Source organism: Aspergillus ochraceoroseus, assembly GCF_002846915.1.
Source record: "Aspergillus ochraceoroseus IBT 24754 chromosome Unknown P175scaffold_2, whole genome shotgun sequence".
In the NCBI taxonomy this organism is placed as follows: domain Eukaryota; kingdom Fungi; phylum Ascomycota; class Eurotiomycetes; order Eurotiales; family Aspergillaceae; genus Aspergillus; species Aspergillus ochraceoroseus.
The window spans coordinates 271,314-295,102 of record NW_024468477.1 but is presented as its reverse complement, the minus strand read 5'-3'; the positions used below and the strand labels follow the sequence as shown (position 1 = coordinate 295,102).

Below are 23,789 nucleotides of genomic sequence, written 5' to 3'. Positions count from 1 at the left end.
TTATATATCTAATAATTAAGAGTCTTATATTTGCTCAAAGCATGTGAATCTATACTAATGACCCCTACCAAAACCTACTAATTATTGAAATACCGACAACCCTTACTAAACTTACTAATTGGTAAAATACTGAGCATAATGCCTCCAACTACTAATAATAAAGATAATGTAGTAAGGCTTACTAAGCAGGAAGACTGGCTAATATAGTAATCCTTGTTTAAAGCATGGGCAAGAGATAATAATCTGTAGGAAATAATAGAAGGTAGTGAGAGTTGTCTATAATAATTTACTAGACTAATTAGGGATAGTAGAGAAACTCTACTAGTAAATAATACTAGGAGTTTTATAGTATTATTACAAGACTTTAATTTTGAAGTAGTACTCTATAAAATAGAAATAAATAAGTATAATTATTAGATTATAGAATTTAGGAAACTAAAAGATTAGGTTTAATATACTATTTTCCTAAAGATTTACTATTTCTACTGCAAGCTAATAAAAACCCTAGAGAAGTAGTACCTTAAACTAAAAGAGTATATAGTAGTTAATTAAAGATAAATTTAAAATATAGCCTATAATACCTATATAAAAGTAATCTAACCCCTAAAAGGTAATCTAGTTAGTTAGTTAAATAACTAGGAATTTGCTATTTAACAGGTAATTAAAGTAAACCTTAGAGTTATAATATTATTACTAGACTGGGTAAAAGACTTCCTAAATATAATATATTACCTAGCTCTATTCTAGACTATATCTTATTGGTTAGACTATAAGAAGGAGATACTAGCAGGAATATTATTATTCTATACTGTAGTAAATAACTTCCGTGATACTATTAATATATTCCTGTAGCAGTATAATAAGACTAGTAGAGGGGCTTTTAGACTAATATTTGCTACTAAAGATATAATAGATATAACTAGTGATAAAGAAATATCCCTGCTATAAGATAAGGAAATAAAATATAAGTATAGATATAATAATATAGGAAGAATAGACTCTAAAAGGAGCACTTCTAAGGACTTATATTAGTTATATAATATATGTTCTTAAAGATATAAATAGATATAATACTTTTATTTATTCCTGGAAAAGGTATTTAAGGACTTTAAGGAAAGGAGTATAATAAGGAAGCTAGTTAATATATAACTTAAGATAAATAAGGCCCTAATTAAAAAGGTAGTAAAGGAGTAAGAATAAAATAAATAAGATTTAAAATAACTAGAAGGAAGAAGTAATTAAGGAGTAGGTTAAATAAAAGATAGGAATAGAGGTAAAGTTAAAGCTTTATTTAATACCTAATTTAAAACTATATTATATTTATTATAGTACTTTATTATTTTTAACTTAGGATTATTAATTTATATATTTAATAATTTATATTAATTTAAGTAGTATATAAAATTAATATAAGATAACTATATATAGGCAGGAGACTTAAAAGTGCCTATTATAAGATATAAAAATATTAGTATATAGGTTATAATTTAAAAAGATAAAGGTATAAAATATAGCTATATAATTTTTAAGAATATAGCTTATTATAAAGAAATAGTATATAACCTAGTATTACTTATATTACTAAACTAAATAGGTATTTATTTTAAGAATAATCCTAACTTTAACCTATTCTATACCTCTAAAGGTATAGTAGCAGCCTATCTTGATAAGAAATATAACTAATTTATAATAAAATATAATAATAAATTATATAGTATAACAGGCCAGGCAATATTTTAAATTATTACTAGTATTAGAGATATAAAATAGTAGTATTTATACCTTAGATATCTAGGACTACAGGTATTAGATTACCTAGTTAAGAATGCTAAGGGGGTAAGGATTAGAGGACCTACTATAGTAGAATATGATGCTTGTGGTATAGTAAAAATAAAGTAAAGAATTAATTAAAAGGACTATATTATTATGGAAGGACCAGGTCTGTAGTTAGTAATTAACTTTTATAACTTTAAAATAGGGATAGATAACTATTAAGCCTTATTATTAGTTATAGATAGGTAGTTAGGTTTTATATAGGATTACTACCTCTTAGACTAATATATAAAGATAATTGAAAATACCCTACTTAATTTATTTACTCTTCTAGAGAGGTAATATAATATCAAATCCTAAATAATTAAGTTAGATAGTGAGATAAAGAGATAATTAGAAGACTTTATATAATCTAAAGGAGCAAGACTTGATTGCTCTACTCTATATATACTAGCCTAAAATAGAGGTATAAAGTACTTAGGGGGTGTGATAAAAAAAAAAATATATATAATAAGATAGGGAGTAAAATTACCTATATTTTTATAACCTGAATATATTTGTGTAGTAGTATACCTATATAATTAAATACCTAAATATTAGGTAAGATAGAAAATACTAATTAATTAATTCTATACCTATATTGCCTACTAAGATAGAGTAGTAGTAGAATACAAGAAATCTTAAGGAGCTTATCTAAAGGTATATAGTTATAAGATATTTATAATAATTAAATTATAAGTAATTATAATAGTAAAGTATAAAAAGTAGTTTAACTTAAGAGTATTTATAGAATATATAGTAGGATATAAATTTACTAATATCTATTAAATATAGAACCTAAGAAAGGAAAGGAAGATTATCTATATAAGAGATATTATATTTAATAAGGAAGAATTTTTCTTAGGAAATAGAGATATATTTATCTAAGTAATAAAGAATAACTTCCTGATAATTAAAATTAATAAATTTAAATAAATAATTAAGGATATTAAAGTTAAAATCTATATTCTAATCTAAGGAGTATTAAATATAGATTACTCTATAATAGAGGATATTCTGGAAGGTAATTTTGACTTACTTGATTATCTAGTTTAAATGTCAAGATCAGTACTTGAAGCCGCGGATAAGGATAAGGATACTAATATAAATAAGTGAACAGCCTATCTAATACTACTAGGCAGCAGCCTAGAATAGTTAGCAGTAATGTTAGCAGGTGCTTACTAATATGAGACAGCTAAAACTAAAGAAGAAACTGAGCTAAATGGAAGCTACTAAATTATATGGAAATTAGTATTCATGGCAGGGAGGTTAATATAACTAACCTAATAAGATAGAATATTAGCCTCTAAGGTAGAAATACAAAGATAGAATAGATAATTAGAGAATCTAATTAAGACCTACCTAGATTAGCTACTAACCTTTCTAAAGATACACTACCAAGTTAAAAACTACTTACTATCCAAAGAATTTATAAAGGTAGAGTAAGACTACCTAGCTAGCTATAAAATAATAAAAATATAGATAGAGGTAGATAGACTTAAGTATGCAAAAGTACTAGAATATAAATAGGTATATATATATAAAAGTAATTAAGGTAGTAATCTAATTAAATGTAAAGCATACCTAGTAGTAAGAGGAGATTAATAAGAGAATTTAATAAAGAACCTATATATTATAATTCTAGTAGTAAGATCTCTCTAAATCTTCCTAGTAGTAGTAGCCTGATTTAATCTAGAATTAAAGTAATATAATATTATAAATATATTTATTAATATAGATAATAATAAGGAAATATATATAGAAATACTTTTAGAATATTAAAAATTAGGTAAAATATTAAAGTTAAAGAAAGTATTATATAGACTTAAATAATTCCCTTACCTATAGTAGATAACTCTCTAAAAGATTCTAAAGTTACTAGGATATAAACCTATCTTATATAAACTATATTATATTACTAGAGATAGGATCCTAATATTTTTTTATATAAATAATATTATATTTGCCTATTATTAAAAATTATTAGTATAAATATAGGCTACTATATAAGAGCTTCAGGACTAGTTTAAGATAATAAGAGGAAATGACTTATAATGGTTCCTAGGAATAGAGATTACCTAAGATAAAGAGAATAGGCTTATCTAGCTAGGTTAGTTAGTATATATTAATAAGATTACTAATCTAGTAGATAAAAAGGAAGGTCTAGATACTATTCCTATATTAGCAAAAATAGTACCTTAAAAAGATTAAGATAGAGTATCTTACCTATATACCTAATAATATTAATAGAAGGTAGGATCTATAATATATATAATAGTCATGACTTGACTAGATATTATATTTATAGTATCCTAGCTATCCCAGTATCTTATAAACCCTAGCAAAGAATATTATATTAAAGCAGATTAATATTTATAATATTTAAAAAGAATGAATAAACTCACCCTATAACTTAGAGGTTTAGATAACTACCTATTATATAGTAATGCCTTATTTATAGATAATTAGGACTAGAGAAGCTTGTAGGGGTATATTATAAAATTATTTAGAGGTATAATAGGGTAGAAAGCTAGTAAGTAGGTAACTATAATAATCTCTATAACTAAAGTAGAATTATTAGTATTATTATATATAGTAAAAGAAGGAATCTTTATTAAATATTTATTAAATAAAATCTAGGTAGAGTTAGAGAATCTAATTATTAATATTTAATATAATAACATGCAAATTATCTAACTAGTAAATAAAGAAATTAACTACCTAAATATAAGATTATACTATGTAAATATCTACAACTACTGGATTAGGCAGGAAGCCTAGAAGGGAAGGATAAAAGTATTATATTATCCTATTACTAAGATAATTATAAATAGGTTAACCAAGATACTACCCTACTAAAGTTTTAAGGTATTTATAAAGGATTTAGGGATAGTAGAGAGACTAAAGTTAATAGATAATCTATTACTAGATATAGTTTAAACCTATCTAGGATAAGGATAGCGTCTTAAATTATATAATTATAGATTTAAACTAGATAAAATCCTTTAAACCTAAGGGGGTGTATTAAATTAAAGGCATATCTTGTGATGTATTTAGTAAGTAAAGGGGGGTTATTACCCTATATTAAGGCCTTAGGCAAGCACACAACCCCCCAACAGACACACACATCAATATATCCAATCACCTGCTTCCATTGAGCTACCCCTAGGATCATCATATATCCGACACTTCTTCTTTATGGTGATGCTGCTTTATGGTGGTGCTGGTTGCATTCACTGAGTGCAGCACTCCAACATAGCCTGTTCTAAAACCTGAATTCAAATACTGAACATTTTTGAGGAACACAGAAATTAAATTTGATTATAACATTGGCAAAAAGCAGTATAAGTATACATAAAATGCAAAAGTGGTTGCTTTGCAGCTCCAGCGCACGATTGGGTACCAAAAAGCCTCCAAGGACCAAGAGGGCCTGTGAATCTCAAGAATCAGGAGACAGAGTATTGTGCTGCACTGGCCTGCTGATATGTTTGTGCCTCTCAATCGATCCCTTCTAGAATGTTAGTAAGGTTGCCTCCTAGCAAGATGTTGAATGAGACAACATACCGTAAACAGAGCATATAGATAGGGCACGTAAATTACTTCACTGTACGAATCATCCTCGACGGTGCCATTGTTACTTTCCACCTCTTCAGACTTCTTCCTCTTGTTAATCCAGACATTTCCCAAAAAGAGACCCGTAATCACGCTGATTCCGAGGATAGGCAGGATAGAAATATATGCCCACATGATAGCCTCGCGTGCGTAGCTCCGAATAATAACCTGCACTGAGGATGGTAGACTATCAATTGCAGACAGAGAGTCAGTGCTGCTAGAGCCCGTACTATCGCCGGAGGTCAATCCACCGAATGTTCCGAGTTTGTTGTTATATACCGAGCCCATGATGCTGATTGAGACTGTACCGCCAAACGGCTGAGCAAATCTCATCAGAGACAATGCTGCTGCAATACGGTCCGGCCACACCCCTGCCGCGTGCAAGTTTCCTGGCATCAGACGAATTCCTGTCCCGGCTCCGGCGATGACCATCATTGCATTGATTACGCCGGTTTTCTGGGCATGGATTCCCCAGGTCATGACAGCTAAGCCGGCAGTTTCGAGGAAGGTTCCCAGGGTGAGTGGGAAAAAGGTCTGTGCTGGTCGTATGTTGCACATGAACATGGCGATATACACACCAGCTGTGGATATTGAATTGTTAGTTAGCATTGGGATACTTTCTCAACAGACAGGTCAAGCTGGGTCTTACCGCCAAGTCCAGGGATATAAAAAAGCAGCTGGACTCCAGACTTGGACGTAGCGTAGTCCTCTACAATTGTAAAGTATACCCCGACGTAATAGAAAACGGAGTACATGGCTGCGCCTGTAGCGAACTGGAGCACGGCCAGCCACAAGGTGTCCAACCGGCTAAACAAGCTGTACGGCAACATTGGCGATTGGCTGGGGAAGATGCGAGCAAACATCCTGCCCTGTTCCAGGAGATACTCGTAAACGAAAAACAGAACGAAGCAAATGCCTCCAACAACCAGTGGTGCCAGCACCTTGGCCGATTTCCAAGGGTAGGTAGAGCCACCCCATGATATCCCAAGTACAATCAATCCGACACCTAAAATGAAAAGAATGGCGCCACCAAAGTCAAGGGTAGCAAGGGCCGGTAAGAAAGAGGAGCGACGCGAGCCCTTTCGGAAATAGGTTCCTTCCACGAGTTCGTTGCGGAGCAGTATGTGGATAATTATATGGGAGGCAAACGCGATCTAACCCTAATTAGTTATGAATCTCTGTATTTGAGGGAGCAAAGGGAGCGTACTGCAATAGAAATAACGAAACAATATCGCCAATTCGCCTGCGAGAGTTAGTTGGGGATCACCAAGTCAATATTCACGGTACGTACATCAGTCAAGTAACTAGAAAAATAAGGGTTAGAACTCGCTCTGAAAGATATGTAGATATGAATGTGAACTTACCCTCCGACAACTGGGCCGATCGAGTATCCAACGCCGCCGACAAAAGCAAAAATTGAATTGTTTTTTGCGTTCTCGTTCAGTGAAACCCTGTCCGCCAGGATGATCATGATGATGTTCATGAGGCCCGCGGAGCTCATACCCTGAAGCGCTCGCCCAAACAGAAGCATACCCCACGTCTGTGCAGCGGCGCAAAGCGTACTCCCGATGAGCATGAGGAACAAGGCGACCTGGAGGGTAGCATGGCGACCAAAAACATCTGCAAGCTGACCGAATGTGGGTATGAACGTGGTGGAGGTCAAGGTAAATGCCGTAATGATCCAGCTTAGTTGGTTAAGCTGGCCTATCTTTGAGTTAACGTGATATTCTATTGGGCGCTCCTTAGGCAGTGTCACAAACCAAAATGCGACGCGATGGAAGGAACCGCAGTGGCAACAATTGTCAAGTCAATTGTCGCAAGCATGTACGGTAGAAACAACCCGAGGATAACCTTCCACCTATAGATTCGTCTCCGGCGCACCTCCTCTTTGCAAAAAGCACATTCGGACGTGCTGGACCTAGGGGGCTGGCTCTCTCGGGGAGCACCTGTCAATGAAATTGATGCCAAATCACGCAGCTCGTTACCCTCTGTTGGATTGAAGACTTGTGCATGTCGTGATTGGGCTACATGGGGGCATGCTGGCTTCGTTTCGTTGGAGAGCGGGTTGGAGGGTTGAGCTTTAGAAGCTTCCCTGGACGCCTTGATCTTCTTGTATAGATAGTAGGCCATTGGCACAAGTATTTTCGCGGTGTAGTACAAGACGATGGATGTTTTGACCGTCAAGCATAACACAAGGAGCGGGGAGTATTATTTATATGAAATGTCGAGTGTAGTCAAAAGGTCAAGCCATGGCTGCTCTGCTAGTAACCCTGACGTTATTCTGAACATTTGATTCCAAAGGTAATAGTCTGTTCTGCTCGTGGGCTGTGCTGACCAGCATCTATCTCGCCGCCCTACGCTTGAGATGATTGGCTAGAAGAAAACAAATGGTTACCATATGGATGGACCCTGTGCGGGCGAATACGACGATTACCTAAAAGGGAACCGTGAGAAGCCCCGTCGAACAGTTAAGATTTGACTTGTCCTACGGAGTACAAAAACCCTTACTGCGGCTCTAAGAGGAGCTAAATACGGAGTACTACTCCGTAAATTCCCCCTTCGGAATGAAAAGGCGAAAATGCATGCCTTGCCTTGCGAAATGTCGTCTTTTTTGTCCCCGATGACCAACCCTAAAAGCGCTAACCAGCTCAGCCACAGTTGTTATCCACCACCTTAATACCCTGATGCTTTCCTAAATTACTCCTAACAAGACCGAAAGGGTGCAGAATTGAATTCCGCCTACTGCCAGCGTAGTCCATATAGTGCTATTGGTCAGGTAAAGCACAGACCATCATAAAAATTGTTGTCCGGTGGTCACATCGACACTTTAGGTGACAACATATCTGTCCCAATTTTTTGGGTCTCAATTTATACATTAACTCTGCGCATATAAGGCTCAGGTCTATGTTGACAAAACCTCTAATCCCGCAAGTTGATATCAAAAACGTATTTGAAGTTCATCTCAAACTCCCCGAGCCAGAGTGACTCTTGTTGCATCTTGAAGCCTAGAAATCTAGCCCTTAAAAAAGAGTTTTTTTTTTTTTTTTTTTTTTTTGACTAGAGCAAGAAGAGTATGTATCAGGTGGAGTGCAAGGCTTCACTTTCCAGAAACTATCTCCTAGCCTCTACCTAATCCGGCCTGTGGGTTTGAAGTCAACCAACCCGGTTGGCCAGCGGGCTACGACTCGGAGAAATTTTATGGGTGAAGGAGTCAGTATTCACTAATTACTATTCCAAAAGTTTTCCAACCGTTAAAAGGTTTTTGTTTTTAAAGAGGGACCGACTAAGCCATTTCCTCAACAAAATTTTCTGAGCAATTCAAAAACAGAAGCAGGGCTCCAAATTCAGCCGTCATGCATGGAAAGATTATATTCAGAAATGGGCCCCTGACTCAATCAGTGCGTTCGTTATCTGAGCCTCGAGATCATACCAGAATTAAGCGGGAGATTTCCAGGGGAGGTACGGAGGTTGCATTATCGTCTAATACAACTCCCATCTGGGGCTCTTCCAGAATCGCTAGGGGATACTGTGCAAGCTCTACACATGCTTAGTATACTAGTCTACTTGCTTTACCTTTTCTTTTACTTTTGTCGGGTGTCTTTGAAGATAGAATAAGTAGATAAATGCGTCGCAGTTGAATTAATAAGTCGATTGCACAATGCATCATTCTACAGGCTGCTAAGGGCTTGCGAGATGTGTGTATAAACGCCCACTCCTTGAGATTTTTAAGCAACGAATGCAAACCCGGTTCCCGTAAACAGACGAAAAGCTATGAACGGTGACGCGGCACTATCCACATGCTTGACCCCCATACGACATTTATGTCACAGATAGAATAATCGTCGAGTCTATCTAGATCTCCAGAGTTCTCGCCGCTATGACACCAGTGATGGAGAAGACGGACGGTGTGGCTATGCTACTCCTCGCGCAATGTGACCAAACTTGGAGATGAACTACAGTTAATGATGTCAGTTTTGCATATATTGACTATTCACGCATGACTAGTAGAACATGAAATCTCTTCTAGAACACATTTTACACTGTGCACGGAATTAATTGGCCTTTTGTCTTCCGAAACACCCACTTCTTCAGTAAGTATAGCTTTTAGTGCGTAGTTTGAATGGAAAACATATTCTGGTGAGGTTCCTAGAATCCATACCTTGTTCTCCTTTTGAGGCTTAGACCTGTACCGATACTCAGGAACCAGGTAACCTCTTACTGGATTGGAAGCCCGAACCACCCCAATCAAACCCCATGTTATACAGGGCGAACTTCTGTATGGGACAGCAAGTTATGCCACTTGTGGAATACATTATGTTGATCATAGATCTTCTTTAGCTCCTGAAGCCGCGGTAAATTAGAACCGAACAGGTACTTTGCACCAACTTCATGCCCTGCAAATATTTAGCGCACCCACCATGATCTCTATAAGAGTCATAGAACTTACCAGCATAGTTAGGATATGCGTCAACATTATCTTCCAGTCTCTCCTCGCATTGTGCGTGTTCAATCTTGGATATAATAGAGCGTTCATATAGACGCATGATCGAATCCTGCTCCGGATCGTACCAAACTAGCAACAATCCCACATTATAAAACCGTCCTCGATTGGCGCAAGCAGTTGTCTCAATCGGCACGCTGATTACCTTGCCATAAGGAATCAGCTCAAATGCAAGCACGCTATGTCCCATCCTTGGGTGGTTTTCCATGATCTTATCGAACTGGCCCCAGAGTTGGTGAACGAGCATAGTCTCCACGGGAAATACTATATTAGCACCACTAACGCACTTGCGGCCCTCTGGGCTTGGATCGACATTGGAAATTCGATTCAAGTCAACATAAGACATCATCGCCGTCTTGTTCAGGACCGGATGCAACGCCAGTAGCGGTGCGAAGAAGATCTCGGCTTTTTGACGAGTCCCATTGTAGAACGGTATTGCCATAACAACTGACTGATCGACAGCAGAAGGCGCCGTGAACCCGAAAAATAACCCACTGTTTTCATCCTGCATCTCATGGAACCAGTTCGCAAAGTCAACAATATTCGGGAGTTTGTCCACTGTGAAGTATAGTAGACCCCCAAAGACTTCATCAGGGAGGTCGTGAGCTTGGAAAACAAACTCCGTAACGACCCCGAACGCTTGTCCAGCACCGCGAATTGCCCAGAAGAGATCCTTATGAGCATTTTCAGACGCCTCGACCACGCTACCGTCCGCCAGGACCATCTTCACGCTGATCAGGTTATCAATTATGAGACCATATCGTCCCGTCAGCCAACCATATCCTCCACCCAACGTTGATCCTCCGACTCCAGTTCGGCTGGCGGTGGCCCCTACCACGGCGAGTCTATGTGGTGCTGTCGCTTGGTTGACTTCGTCCCAGGTGGCACCTCCCTGGACACAAACTGTCTTGGAAGCAGGATCCGTCAATACCTTTCTCATCTTGGTCATGCTGATAACAATCCCGCCATGGGTGGCAGATGCCCCCGTGGTGGAGTGGCCGCCTCCTTCTGCAACAAATTCTACATGGTTCCTTCGCGCAAAGTTGACCACAATCGCGACTTCATCTGTCGATCTGACGTTAACAACAGCGCCCTGGATGGTATAAGCTCAAGCCCTGGCAAATTGATTCTTCACGAGTGAAATAGCGTACTGCTTCTTTTTCACATGTATCGCTCCATCTGCGGATACTTTCAGCGTAGGTATCAGAGCCCAAACAGATCACCTCGGCCCTAGTTCCTTCCAACTCCCTCCTCAAGTCCATTGTTTGTGCATAGTCCATAAACACCATGATGATACAAAATAGTTTTGAATTGGTAGATCAGTTTGAAGATTCAAACCTCAGTAATCTTCCAGATTTAATTTATATAGTACATAGCTGTTTGCGCCGAAGGCGGTTGTGTGCTCCTTGATACCTAGGTACGCATGAGCACAACCTCCCAACTTCGGCGACTTCTCGGGCACCAACCTTAGACAATTGACGTAATAGTTCCCGACATAAAAGTTTGTGAATCAACACTACAATCAGTGGATGTTTTTTTTTTAAAAAAAAGCTTGAACGGACTGGATACTCCCAAGATGATCTTTGGTTAACTGGTGGAGGGCACGGGAATGGGAGGGTTTTCCATGGATCTCCATGATCTGCCCATGATATCATGCTTCGCAAGCTTCAGGTAGCAATCAACTCGTCTATAACTTGGAATATTGTCACATTCTGATGCACAAAATATTACAGAATGTAATAAGGTTGTGTTTAGCATTCGCATTCGCAGGGTCAGCAGATAGGCGTGGTGTTTGAAGCGGCGGAGATAGAAACTAACTATATCACTTTCATAGTGCATTTGTATGACTGCCAATATTAGAATACGCGGAACCACAAAATGTAAACCCAGCCGGTCGAATAACCTCAGTCAGTCATCCCACTTCCGGTCCAGTCCACGCCACAAACAGCTTCAGTGGAAAGGGGTCATTCACGCCACGGCTCGGCCGATGATACGGAGCAGTTTGGCCATTTTGATCAGCGTTCGTTGATTCGATCCAGTTCCATTAATCCATACAGTGCTGATCTCCGGCGCTGTAGATGGTCGATGGTCTTCCTTGAGGCTCTGGGCATGATCTTGGTCGACCATAGTGTCCGCCTCATCATGGATACTCCCTTGAGAGGATCTACTCACAGACCTTGGCGGTTCTTAATGCGGGATAAACTCTCAACCCCCATGGACAAATGCCGCGGAAGACCAACAGCAAACATGATTCTGTCGGTCCCTACCTCTCGATATCGGGTATTGACAGCCTAGTGTCTCTTTTTTCTTTTTTTCTCCCACGCATGAAATAGCTACGAACACACAGATGATTGGATTTCTGTGCCCTCTCTGTATCAAATGAAGAGCAGTTCATATTATCTTTCCATTAGTTACTAACACCAGCATTCGAAACGCACCACAAGTTCACTTGGGGAAGTTCGTCTGAATTATTATGATGAATCTTTGATATTTAATTGAACCGCATCAAGATACATAAAAGAGGAAGTTAGGCTTAAGCTCATTTCCCCGCGTTGAAGAGTCGGAGAGAAGATTTTGATGGGGTATGCCAAGCCGGAATGACGGGAGGTCTATGCCTATTCCGGAATGTTGATGAGTCATGCAGATGCCCCAGGCACAAACATGTATTCAGGCAGCAGCGAAGTATACCCTATTAACGAGACAAGCCAGGTTACAGGTTGCAAGTAAAATATCAAATTATAGCTTTATATATATGCCAACTAGAGCTACAACAAACCTCTATATGTCTTGTATGATATTTCTGCGCAAGTTAAACAATTATGAGTGCTCAATCTCCAGGGTCTAAAAATAATAGCGGGTCTGATTTTGAGTTTCCGGAAAGTTAAACCAATCGATTATCACGGCGTTACTTAGATGTAAGGCGGGACTCGGGCGGATCAGACCATCAGGTCTGATCATAGTGACCTTTTGGTCCAATGGTTTAGGCATGCTCTGATATAGATGTTGAAACTGGAGCTCCAAACCAGCAGGTCTTGGTTTATGCTTAATCCAGACTAAGAGGTTGTTCCCATGCCGATGTCCAATTCATGGCACTTGCACTGATCATTTTGGATCTCTAAAGCTAGCTTCCAAGTGCCAATATTCTCTGCGAAAACTTTCACGGGGTCCCGCGAGCTCACCTCGCGGGCCTGCGGGACCTCGCTGTCTTGGGTTTGCGCTGAATTTTCCACTTTCAGACAAGATTGCTCAACTACCTAGTAAGTGTAGTATTTTGATTCAGAATAGTTTCAGAAAGAGCAGCAGGGAAATTAGCTAGTACCCGGGGTTTCATGAAAGGCTTCCCTTCCCGCCTTCTGCCTTCTTACACTATATAAACCCAGCGTTTTCCAGCCTGCCCTAAGACCATTCGTATGACTCTGCAACACTCTCACTTCATTCAACCAGCTCATAACTTCCAAAGTGATCCACGCCACCATGCGCCAGTTCAGTACTTTTGCAATTCCTGTCCTTCTAGCCACTCTGGACTCCGTCAGTGCGCGGGACACCATCAATTTCGGACCGTTCTTCTCCCTCGGTCCTACCAAGTCTTGGATTCGTGAAGCAAAAACCACCTTGGTACTGCCCGAGGTTCCAGGTGCACTTGACCGTCTTGCATTGTGGCCGGGAATGAGCACTAGCGGAGGAGATCTCATCCAGGCCTTGGCGGTTTCATTTGCAGATCCCAAAGCGTATGTTTCTTCTGACATCGGCATAAGCAATGTGAGGATTCGTGAATAACCATGATATAGAAACTGTGGCGCCAGTCAAGGACAATGGTGTACCTGGGCTAGTACACTCCAAGGTCTGGTTTCACTTTCAAGAGAAGACTCTTGTTCAATATCGCTGACTTGAAAGTAGGCACACAACTTGGCGGAGATCAGGTTCCAGCATCTGCCGGAGACGAGCTTGTTATGCACTGTAAGATCATATTATGTTGAGAGGACGGTGGTTGAGCTTCAAATTGACTTCACATTAGACGTATACAACGACAGCACTGCCGAATATGACCAAAGCGTTTCCATCAACGGAAAGGTCATCTCTACTTTATCCACAAGTAGGCATACGCCCGAATACCCCATTGATTATTGAAATAGCCTGAACTGACGCTCTGCAGAATCCGGTCAAGCTCAGGGATGGGGAACTGCAGTCGAATGCCAAGCGGATGCCTGTAAGAGTACAGTAGCTGCCCACAGTAAGTCTTCCAGTCTGGTTTGCCCAATGACGCAGAGTTTAATCAATATAAACAGAGTATCTATCGACTACCCTTGTCTTGAATGCGGCGGATATGTCCTTTGGAGATACCTTATCTATCAACGAGGCGGACTCGACTGGTCTCTCCACACCCGACAACGGAAAGACATGGAAAGTTTCAACTATCAACATTCACTCTCACACTTTTGATATTTGAACACTAGTTGTTTCGAGCTTAGACAATGTGCCTTGAGGGTTTCTTATTGGGATAGAATTGTTTTTATATATTACATCTGTATATAATATTTTCGGGGCGCCCTGTCAAATGCCTAGACTGAGTGTAGAATTGGTAACAATCGAGTGGTTTTGGATGGATTGAGATTGAATACAATCATAGAATGTAAAAAAGGGTTCCAAATCTCGTATGATTGATTGATAGCACGACACCCGAGAAATAACCGAGTCTTCTTGCGTCATTATAGTGCCCACAGTTCTGACATGCAAGTACAACCCTGAAACCCGGAAGCGGCAATATCCACTGATATGCACAACTAGGGCTTTTACTCCCTGCTACAAATCGATGAATGGTCTTTTGGATGATACTTCGAGAGTGAAACCTGATTCCGCCAGCACTAATTCGTAGCAGTCAGTGCCGTGGATAAAGGCCAAAACCTGTACCCTACTGCCGACGTTCGTTTGCAAGCTGATATGATGTGGGGTTCACCAAGAATACTCAAGGAGGCTTAGGTGTATTTGCTTCTTGATACTTTGGACAAGGGATGGCCCTTCTCCGGTGGATTTAGCTAGTGGAAATTCCTTGATCTGTAAATTACGACTCTCGATGAATATGTGGAGAGGAGGGCAGCTTGAAACAGTCCGGTTTCCAGCCCGCAATCCATTTCAGCTGCTGTTTAACATACGATACTAAGTGGGCTCTATAAGAATACGAATCAAAATGCTTGACGCCAAGCTTCCAGCAATCCCAGACTGATTCGCTTACTCTTGTACCATGAAGATCTCCCGGGAACCGGAGCAGCTTATACTGTTACTATGCATCAGGTAGACTACTTGCAAGACGCATGGATAAAGTCGTGAATTATTGAAAAAGTGATCTTAATCTCTGGCTTTTTCTGGAATTTTGACCTGGAGTTCAGGTAACAATAAACTGGCAGTGTTAAAATAACAATAACGAGATATGTGCGTCCTATTTATGGGTATCAAATCATTCATCCTCATCATAGTCACCATCCTCACCACCCTCATCATCCTCGCAATAGATCCCCCCATGAACCTCGTCCATGTGATTGTAAATCTGGTCCTCCGAGTATGCCTTTCCGCAAAAATAGCACCACTCAGCGCCGCACTCTTCTACTTCACAGGTGATATGACCACACCCCGAGATCCTTTCCGTCATAGTTCCGCATTTCGGGCATGGCTTGATCTTGCTGATCCTCTCTGCTTCTGCGTCCTGCGCTTGTTGTTCATCCCTCCTGCGCAACTCCTCAAGACAACTCTCACATTTCCAATCAGTGATCTCGGGTGGCATGCCACGAGCACAGCTTCGTCCCATATACTCCTTTGCCGTGAAACATTCCGAGCACCATGCGTGGATCCAAGTACCCGAGTCCTGGACAGCGCGAGTGAGATCCCTGACAGCGTGGATTCCATTTCCGTACTTGGTGAGTACGCGCGGGGTTGGTAGTCGTCGGCAGAAGGGACAGCCAAGCGCCGCAGTGTTAATGATGCGCCCGCACGCGTTACTCCCATACCATGCAGCTGAGCAAGAAGCACAAATTTGCTGGAGACAGCCTCGTCGGCCGCACGCGAGAGCCAGAGCAGCGGGCCGGAATTCAGAAAAGCATAGAGAGCAGTGTGTCTTGGCAGTCTTTCGACTGGCTACAAGGCCCTTGAGGGTGGATATTAAAGCATGAGAATTACGAATCTGCTTTCTCCTTTGAGTCAGGGGGGCAACGAGCTCAGGGAAGAGGCGGATGCGACGCATGAATCCTTCGGTTCCCATGGTGGATATGGTATGGAAGGGAGAACGATTTGTGAACGGAGAGGTTTCTTGATCCTCGAGGTCTCGTACCAGCCAGGACATCGTATTCTCTAGGGCGAGTTTCCTCGCGGTCGTTTCAATATCTTCATCGGCCTCCGGGCCAGAGGTGCAGGCGGGACAAACAAATTCACACCGGTTGAAGGACGGCGGTCGATATATGCTTGGCCAAATCATACGATTCAGACACAGCTTACACTCAACAACTGGGGCGAGCTCTTTCCCAAACCTACAGTAGTGGCACTTTGGGCGAACTCTGAGGTCTTCAACATTGTAGACAACGTACTGCGCTCGGCATGACGTTATAGCACATTCTACCCAGGTAGCCTTGGACTCGGCAGTTATTCCACGAGCAACCTGCGCATTGACGGCTGTCTCGTACTCCTCAGGTGTCTGGAATTGGGCGAGGCAGATTCCACATTGCCCGTCTGGTCCCATTATGGTCACGGATCTGGGATATTGACACTTCTGACATGTCACTAAAGGTCCGATTGTGGAAACTGACTTGTCAGGTGTCCATGCAACACGAGCGATCAGAGGGGTATCAAGATTGTATTCAAGAGTTTTGAAAGCTACCAGTTGCTTGAATAAAAGGATATCTTTGTCATTCAAAAGAGATCGTTGTTTGCCTGGCTCTTCTTGCTGCTCATTTAGTTCCTTCTGATATGCTGCATTGGCTTCCAGCAGCAGTGTCAAGCAGCTGACTGCCCAGGTTTCCGGAATGTCCACGGTGTTCCATTTGTTCCTAAAGCTGGACATCTCGCGCCCTGCCGCCTCAGCAAGCGGCTTGATTCCTAAGCGGAGGGCAAGAGCCGCGAGAAGGGCCGCAGCACGGCCCGTCAACATTGTGCCAGGCACGATGGTATGAAGGAGGATTTTCCAGAACTGCCGATTATAAGTTTCAGTCGACAGCGCGAGCGGTATCATGGGAACCTGCTCCTTGCTTGCTCTAGATATGTGCTCGGGCATCTGGCTTGCATTTTCAACATAAGTAAGACAAGTGAGAATTCCCCCCAGACGGCGCAAAACTCGGGGGTCACAAGATCTGCCAATTTCTAGAAGCTCAGATCTAGTCAACTGAGTAACAGTCTTATTGTCTGCTTCGCCTCCTGAACCAGTCGCTACCTGCGAGAAGTTGACTGTTGGGTCCCGGAATACACACGGGAATCGCTCCGTTGCCGGGACACGATCGATGATGGACAGGATCTCTGCAGAGAAGTTGTAAGACTCTTCCAACCATTGCTTCATTTTTTCCTTCCTGTCGCCATTGGGAAGGCGCTCCACCTGTTTGCCAAACGCCTCAATCAACATATCTCGCTGGGGGTTGCTTCTGTCGCTAGAGACAGCTCTCCAGAGACTGCCAAACACGGGATTGATTGTAATTGCATCGATATCTTCCTCGATAATTCTCATCAAATGTTGTGACGCACTTTGCTGGTACGCTACATCCTTAGACCAACGTTCTGCAGGATCAAGCGCCGGAGTCGGCTTCTTAGGCAGGCTTTCTTTTACAACAGCCATATTCAGCTTGACCTTCCTTGTGTTATTCAACGCGGGCGCAGGCTTGGAATATGGGAAAGGAAAAAAGTCCCGCGATTTCGGGTCCTCGTCATCCTTGAGATCCTCTATACCTTTAGTAGAATTGTAGCGACAGAGCTGTCCACGCAAAGTTTGAGCTGGGTCTGCAAGTGTGGCTTTCTCAACCTGCATCCATGATAGAAGGAGCTCTACTGTTGTTTTAGAAATGGATTCTGGATCCGAGCTATCGAGCATGATACAGGCCCCGCCTGTTCGCGTGCAAAGAAAGTTATAGTATGGCACAGTATGGGGCCTCATACCACATTCAAGGACAGCGAAAACCTGCGCACGCTTTTCTCCAGTAGCGAGAGTACCAGTGGCGGATACCCAATCCATAAACAGTGGACCAGCCCCCTTATATGAAGTAGGATCCGAAAGCGCGTTCTTCTCCCTCGCAGCATTGTCGTAGGCATCAGCATCAAGGTCTATAGTATGTGGAGGTGCATCCGTATATAAGAGAATCAATGTCTGCGCATTCGGTCGCATCTCAGAGTATGCTTTGGCTAGAGCAGTCTTAACAGCCTCTGGAAAGTCACCACCACCCCTGGCCTCTATCCTCCGCGCGAAAGCCACAAGGTCGGGTTGCGCCTTGTGATTAACTCTAGGAGTTTGGTTCATCCACCCTGAGAATTCGAGGTACCTAGAGTCGGAGTAGTCGCGGTAGGCGATGATTCCTATTCTCGAGAAACACCCAGTAAGAGCGGAGATAGAAATAATCTGCGGAAGTGAAATATGCAGAGAGGCGAGATAGTCGTTCATCGAGTATGTCGCATCCGCGACGATGAGCAGGTCGTATTCCTCCATGATGGGTTTCTCGGGCACACTTAACAGCACCGGGAGAAGAAGACTACAAGACCACAAACACACTGTTTAAGTATTGGAAGTGAGTCCGAATTTCTTTGAGGCTTAGCATCGAGATGAGTCACCCTTTTACTTTGTAGCAGAGATCATTGTTATGGAGTATTTGTGAGTCAAGCCCTAGCGATGTGGAAGTGGCAGTGCTGCCTAGAAGTCAGATCCAATCCTGCCTCTACCTGTAGTGGATATCGTACTCCGTATACGGGGCAAATCCCGGGGGCATGGCAAATTTTACAATGAGGCTCGATTTGAGTTACTATAATACAACTCAAGCGAAATATTCCCCAGGAGATCTGGGCGATGAAGCAATACTTCTCCCTCCGACAACTCCTTATAATGCCCACGCGTGTCCAATCTAATAATCCAGCTAATTCACACAAATCTTAGTTGTTGTCACAAGCTCCCCAAGCCATCGGCTGAGGAGTCTTCAGAGTCTGTTCATCCTCGGCATAAATAACAACAGTCTCTCCTTCAGTTCCGGTAAGAGTGCAGAATCCACCTCCAGGGGAGGAGATGCTGTGGACCACCATGGGGTTGTCTATGATCAGTCAGAGCCAAATCCTCTCCGTATTTAAGTTGTCATGATTCGGGATATACCAATTTTCACAGAGTTTATGTCAGCCGGGAATAACATGGTGTATGACTGGTTATCAGCACCGTGGAAGGTGATGGATACATCAAAGACACGCTTCTCAGTCGGGGTAGCGGTGGCTAGAGCCATGAGTAGTGTAGTGCAAGCCGTAGCAAAGATAGAGCCCTTCATTTTGATTTGAAGTTGGAAGAAAGGACAAAAAAGTTTTGCGTAGTGGTATTGTCAAGTCGGCGTTTGAGGCTTTAGTATTGCGCTTTGGTTGTTATATTGATAAGAACATTTTGGGCTATTGAAAGTTGTCTTTATATATCCTCGACTTCCAGTGAAATTCAATCACTGCGGATATTGTATTCTAAATTTGGCCCATTGGATACTGCTTTGACGTCGCGCACTCACATCGAATGTCAGTAAAATCGACTGGATATGTTTCACGGCTAGATGTAAGGGTGACATTCCAGTATGATAATCAACCAGCTTAGGCGCGCCACAGATCTCGAAGAAGACACGAAGACAGCCAATGTATAGTTTGCCAGTGAGACAAATAGTATAGGGCTGTGCAGCCTGGCTCAGCCTACCAGCGGGGAGAACTCATCATAACATGGATCTCACGCTGATCAGGCCTCCTGCGGATAATTATTGCGCCCGTATTAAACGCCTCTATTCACTGCCGGCTAGAAAGAGAGCACCGGTGTTTATACGGAGTAGACGACGCTGGTCAGGCACTGCTACGCTTTTAGCAGTCATGTACCAACAGTATTGAAATAGGGAATAATTTAACTTATATTCTCTACCAACCTATCTAATCACTGAATTTGATTGGATGCATCTTGCAAAAGACATTCTTCGGATCATACTTAGCCTTCAGCTCCTGTAGTTTAGCCAGATTCTCGCCATAGATATTTGTCACCACTGAATCGCCAGCTACGATCGTCAGCATTAATATCCCCACGCCGATCAAAAAAGGCAGGGGAAAAAGTCAACTTACGCTCTGCGTAATTGATGTACTGTGGGACTTCTGGCTTCAGTTCTGGCGTAACGCTTCCTTCCAGATTCTGTTTCCAACGTGCTTGCATCTCTCTCGCCCAAGCTCGATTCTGTTGGTCCTTGCTGGCGTCAGTCCAGCGGAGTGTTATAATTCCATTTTGCGTGCTGCCGCGGCTGGCAAATGCCATTGAGTTGCGAGGAACTTCACAGACTTTTCCCATGTCATAGAATTCCAAAAGTAGCGCCGATGCACCTAGATCTGGATCTTCCTGGACCTTCGCTGTGAAGTCATCCAGCATGGTACGTGCAAACGCTGGGGAGAGCGGTGGGTGGAAGAAAACACCCTTGAACGACTTACGGTCGCCATAGGTGGCCATCGGATTCTGGAGGGCGTTGACCTGGGAGTACGGCATCATTCCGGCAGTATTCACTACCGGGCCCAGAGCAAGTAATGCTGCAAAATGTTTCTCGCCCTCTTCGTGGGCTCCGTTGAAGAAAATAACCAGATTAGCCATGGGCACGGGTGCGCCGCGCGGTTGGGCAAAGATGCACATGGCTCCTGCGCGTGGGTCGGGGGTATCCAGGAGTAGTTTGTTAAGCACCTCGACTACTGCTTCCACTTTATCCGGGGTAAATGCTAGAATACCCGCGTACACGGGCTCTTTCTGTTCGTAGGCTTGGTAGGTGAACTCGACGACAACGCCAAAGTTGTACCCGGCACCACGGAGGCCCCAGAATAAATCTGGATTCTCGGTGGCCGAAGTGGTAACAACATCGCCATTCGCCAGCACCACGGTTGCAGCGAGCAGGTTATCGATGGTCAGGCCGTACATCCCACTCAGCCAACCGTAGCCTCCTCCCAGCGTGAGCCCACCTACCCCGGTATGGTTCACGGTACCTCCAACCGCGGCCAGTCCATACTCTGCTGCAGCTTCATCAACGTCCCTCCACGTAGCTCCACCTCCCACAGTGACTGTCTTGTCAGCTAAATTGACGCGGACATTTTTCATCCGGGAGAGATCGATAACCAGTCCGCCCTCGCTGGAGCTGGTACCGCTAACCGAGTGACCTCCACACTTAACAGCCAAGTCAATGTCCTGTTGCTGAGCCCACAAGAGCAAGGTACGGACGTCGTTCGCATCCGCTGGCTGAACAACAATTCCCTGCGAAATGGTTACTTATATCAAAATAAAATAATTGTCGTGGCGACAGAACATACTGCCTGCTTTATTCCAGTGTCAGACCATCTCGCGAGGGCTTCCCGGTAGCCATCCTGGCCGGGGGTGTATACTGTGGAGGAGACAAGGGCCTCTCGGAGACTTTGAATAGCTGACCCGGAAAGAGCCATAGTGCACTGTGCTAATATTGTAGTCGAAGCAACGGTGGAATTTCAGCAGGAGAAATCCTATCTGTTATTTACCCCTCCTCTAGATCCGAAATGCCGAGTGGGATTTTTTCGATAAAGCGGGGTTTGCTTTTCAGCTGCATATGTATGATCCTTAGTTGTGTCTTCAGACGTATCATCCCTGATATATTCCCACTTGACACTGCTGCGACATGGTCGATTCCGAGCACTGCTCTCATTTTTCCTCTACTATGTTGCCTGGACCCGGCATAACGCATGTAGATATATATACATATATCCACACTGGCAGTATTTTGGCTTCATCCTCGCTTTTCAATCCCTTCGCGGGGGCCGAAAAGAGAGGCATTGCAGTGAACCCAACCACAAGCGCAGAGACTCATGTCCTATTGTCCATCCTTTACTACTGAACGCATCCCGCCGGATTCTATGAAGCTATTGAAACGCACTTTTCTTCATTTTAGCCGAAAATCTCGATATACAGAACTTTGTAAGGCATCACATCACGTAAAATCAGCAATATTCCCCGCAGGGAGATAAGAAACACTGCAGCTAGTGATGACCAGAAAATATTCCCGATCCTAGGAGAAATTTCTAATAATCCTGAGGATGGGTCACACTGGTGTTCATCTGCAGCATATCCAAGAGGAAGTACATCTCCGTCCCTAACGTTGTTAAATCGTGAATAATGACGCATCCAGATGAGCAGTAGACTGCGAGGGTTGTAAATCTACTCTTTCGTTGAGGGCATGAGGGCTCGCAGTCATTCAATAATATCTGTGACTGCCGGACGTTGAATGTGGTCGTCATAGATCAGGTACGATACTGTGTCTACCACTGCAAGCTTTCATCCCGTATCGGTGTGCATGATCTAGGGGCAATTGGCAGGTCAGGGTCCCGAGTATTGTCTTGGTCGATAATAGGGTAGCAAAGCCGTTTAAGATTCTGACTGTATTCCATGTTGGTCCCACTGGCTAGGGTTTAATCCTTGCAAATCAACCACTCCACTGTTGATCCTTTTAAAAGAAGCTTTTGATAACCACCGGCCAGCATTTTCCAGGTAGCAAAAAAGCCAAAAATGGCACTATATTGCCGCCACAACCTTCTGATATGCACAGCCTCTCAAAGAACTGAAGGTTGATCAATTGATGTTCATAAACTATATACAGGACTTCGTATGTGTCATTTTGACCCCTTGCATTTACTGAGGAATCTCGCGTTTCTCAATGAACTTCAGCTCTCCAAAAGCCCCCTTGACACCCTCGCTATCCATGGTCTTCTTATACCATGCTAGAAGGGCCGGGTACTTGGCCCTCATTTCTGCGTCAATAATCATGGCATATCCCCAGGAAAGTGCCGCGGCCAGAGTGATATCAGCCAAACTAAGCTTTTCCTGTGGTGCAATCCATGTGCTGCCAGCGAGATGCTTATCCAGGCATGCTAAGCCGCGCTCCAGCCTCTCGAGAGCCGCAGCCTCCGTGGCTTCGTCGAACTTGGACACTCCAATGCGAGGCAAGACAAGCAGAACGATATTCAAACCAATTTCGTTGTCTGCCATAGCAATCCACTGGCGGATGACGGCGCGCTCAGCTGGCGTGGAACCAACGAGCTGACCAGCAGCCGGGCCGCTCTCTGCCACAAACTGCGCAATGGCGTCAGATTCGAAGATATTGGTACCGTCGGCCGCTGAAAAGGCCGGCACCTTGCCCATGGGGAACTTGGCGAGAAATTCCGGGGTGCGGTTTGTTACGCCCATTTGGAATGGCGGAACCTCGATTTCGAGGTTGTTCAAATTGGCCACCGCTAGGACCTAGTACTTTCTGCATGAGCCCAATTCATTGAAGCAATGTAAGGTTCTTACCTTCCCGACCCTAGGGTTGTTGGGGTAGCTATAGATGGTACCGAATGGAGCCATGGTGACGACAATTAGGACTTTCAACAAACACGATTTCGTTGATCTTGCAAATGACAGCGGTTCCTTATCGTTATAACATTATCCTGATAGACCTTGCTATTTATAATCATTTGTAATCATTTGTAATCCTCATGTGGGGTGTGCTCCAGTTACACCGTCCTACTTGTTCTTTCAATAAGGTGTCCGCGTTTCCGGAATCCACAGTGGGGACGGATGGAAAATCGCATAGATTGGAAGCAAAAGGAATGTTCAAGAGACGTGAATTCGGAGGTCCGGAAAATATCCCGC

The 23,789-nt window shown here is 42.7% G+C and overlaps 7 protein-coding genes across 7 annotated transcripts; 1 reads left to right on the top strand and 6 right to left on the bottom strand.

The window, feature by feature from the left end:
* Nucleotides 1-5,117: 5,117 nt before the first annotated feature.
* On the bottom strand, nucleotides 5,118-7,832 carry mfs56 (putative MFS multidrug transporter). The gene is made up of 7 exons (XM_040895152.1): nucleotides 7,185-7,832; nucleotides 6,789-7,128; nucleotides 6,716-6,728; nucleotides 6,632-6,667; nucleotides 6,074-6,578; nucleotides 5,377-6,005; nucleotides 5,118-5,320 (listed from the first exon to the last, which is right to left on the bottom strand). The coding sequence occupies exons 1-7, from the start codon at nucleotides 7,552-7,554 to the stop codon at nucleotides 5,252-5,254; spliced, it is 1,962 nt and encodes a 653-aa protein (XP_040753685.1). The 5' UTR covers nucleotides 7,555-7,832; the 3' UTR covers nucleotides 5,118-5,251.
* A 1,559-nt stretch (nucleotides 7,833-9,391) lies between these two features.
* P175DRAFT_0542011 (uncharacterized protein) lies at nucleotides 9,392-11,214 on the bottom strand (the record flags this gene model as incomplete). The annotated part of the gene is made up of 3 exons (XM_040900358.1): nucleotides 9,392-9,818; nucleotides 9,872-11,018; nucleotides 11,077-11,214. 3 exons carry the CDS (start codon nucleotides 11,212-11,214, stop codon nucleotides 9,682-9,684), a joined length of 1,422 nt encoding a protein of 473 aa, XP_040753684.1. The 3' UTR covers nucleotides 9,392-9,681.
* A 1,838-nt stretch (nucleotides 11,215-13,052) lies between these two features.
* On the top strand, nucleotides 13,053-14,494 carry P175DRAFT_0521471 (uncharacterized protein). Its single transcript, XM_040899207.1, has 6 exons — nucleotides 13,053-13,653; nucleotides 13,714-13,766; nucleotides 13,823-13,882; nucleotides 13,941-14,018; nucleotides 14,079-14,156; nucleotides 14,212-14,494. Exons 1-6 carry the CDS (start codon nucleotides 13,400-13,402, stop codon nucleotides 14,370-14,372), a joined length of 684 nt encoding a protein of 227 aa, XP_040753683.1. The 5' UTR covers nucleotides 13,053-13,399; the 3' UTR covers nucleotides 14,373-14,494.
* Nucleotides 14,495-15,273: 779 nt separating this feature from the next.
* P175DRAFT_0554973 (uncharacterized protein) lies at nucleotides 15,274-18,687 on the bottom strand. The gene has a single exon (XM_040900599.1). The coding sequence runs from the start codon at nucleotides 18,591-18,593 to the stop codon at nucleotides 15,378-15,380; it is 3,216 nt and encodes a 1,071-aa protein (XP_040753682.1). The 5' UTR covers nucleotides 18,594-18,687; the 3' UTR covers nucleotides 15,274-15,377.
* A 59-nt stretch (nucleotides 18,688-18,746) lies between these two features.
* On the bottom strand, nucleotides 18,747-19,810 carry P175DRAFT_0498825 (uncharacterized protein). Its single transcript, XM_040896589.1, has 2 exons — nucleotides 19,245-19,810; nucleotides 18,747-19,185 (listed from the first exon to the last, which is right to left on the bottom strand). The coding sequence occupies exons 1-2, from the start codon at nucleotides 19,408-19,410 to the stop codon at nucleotides 19,031-19,033; spliced, it is 321 nt and encodes a 106-aa protein (XP_040753681.1). The 5' UTR covers nucleotides 19,411-19,810; the 3' UTR covers nucleotides 18,747-19,030.
* A 228-nt stretch (nucleotides 19,811-20,038) lies between these two features.
* Nucleotides 20,039-21,571, bottom strand: P175DRAFT_0433853 (FAD-binding oxidoreductase; the record flags this gene model as incomplete). Its single annotated transcript, XM_040893623.1, has 3 exons — nucleotides 20,039-20,160; nucleotides 20,225-21,386; nucleotides 21,443-21,571. The coding sequence occupies 3 exons, from the start codon at nucleotides 21,569-21,571 to the stop codon at nucleotides 20,039-20,041; spliced, it is 1,413 nt and encodes a 470-aa protein (XP_040753680.1).
* Nucleotides 21,572-22,787: 1,216 nt separating this feature from the next.
* On the bottom strand, nucleotides 22,788-23,501 carry P175DRAFT_0431584 (glutathione S-transferase family protein; the record flags this gene model as incomplete). The annotated part of the gene is made up of 2 exons (XM_040893494.1): nucleotides 22,788-23,396; nucleotides 23,448-23,501. 2 exons carry the CDS (start codon nucleotides 23,499-23,501, stop codon nucleotides 22,788-22,790), a joined length of 663 nt encoding a protein of 220 aa, XP_040753679.1.
* Nucleotides 23,502-23,789: the final 288 nt, after the last annotated feature.

Bases quoted from the DNA above. Each gene is read 5' to 3' on its own strand.
- mfs56 (XM_040895152.1), bottom strand. From the start codon at position 7,554: ATGGCCTACTATCTATACAAGAAGATCAAGGCGTCCAGGGAAGCTTCT. The intron at 6,579-6,631 runs GTACGCTCCCTT...AATTAGGGTTAG, and splicing joins GTTTCGTTATTTCTATTGCA to ATCGCGTTTGCCTCCCATAT. The intron at 6,006-6,073 runs GTAAGACCCAGC...CAATATCCACAG, and splicing joins TTATATCCCTGGACTTGGCG to CTGGTGTGTATATCGCCATG.
- P175DRAFT_0521471 (XM_040899207.1), top strand. From the start codon at position 13,400: ATGCGCCAGTTCAGTACTTTTGCAATTCCTGTCCTTCTAGCCACTCTG. The intron at 13,654-13,713 runs GTATGTTTCTTC...ACCATGATATAG, and splicing joins TCATTTGCAGATCCCAAAGC to AAACTGTGGCGCCAGTCAAG. The intron at 13,883-13,940 runs GTAAGATCATAT...ACTTCACATTAG, and splicing joins AGACGAGCTTGTTATGCACT to ACGTATACAACGACAGCACT.
- P175DRAFT_0554973 (XM_040900599.1), bottom strand. From the start codon at position 18,593: ATGGAGGAATACGACCTGCTCATCGTCGCGGATGCGACATACTCGATG.
- P175DRAFT_0498825 (XM_040896589.1), bottom strand. From the start codon at position 19,410: ATGAAGGGCTCTATCTTTGCTACGGCTTGCACTACACTACTCATGGCT. The intron at 19,186-19,244 runs GTATATCCCGAA...GACTGATCATAG, and splicing joins CATAAACTCTGTGAAAATTG to ACAACCCCATGGTGGTCCAC.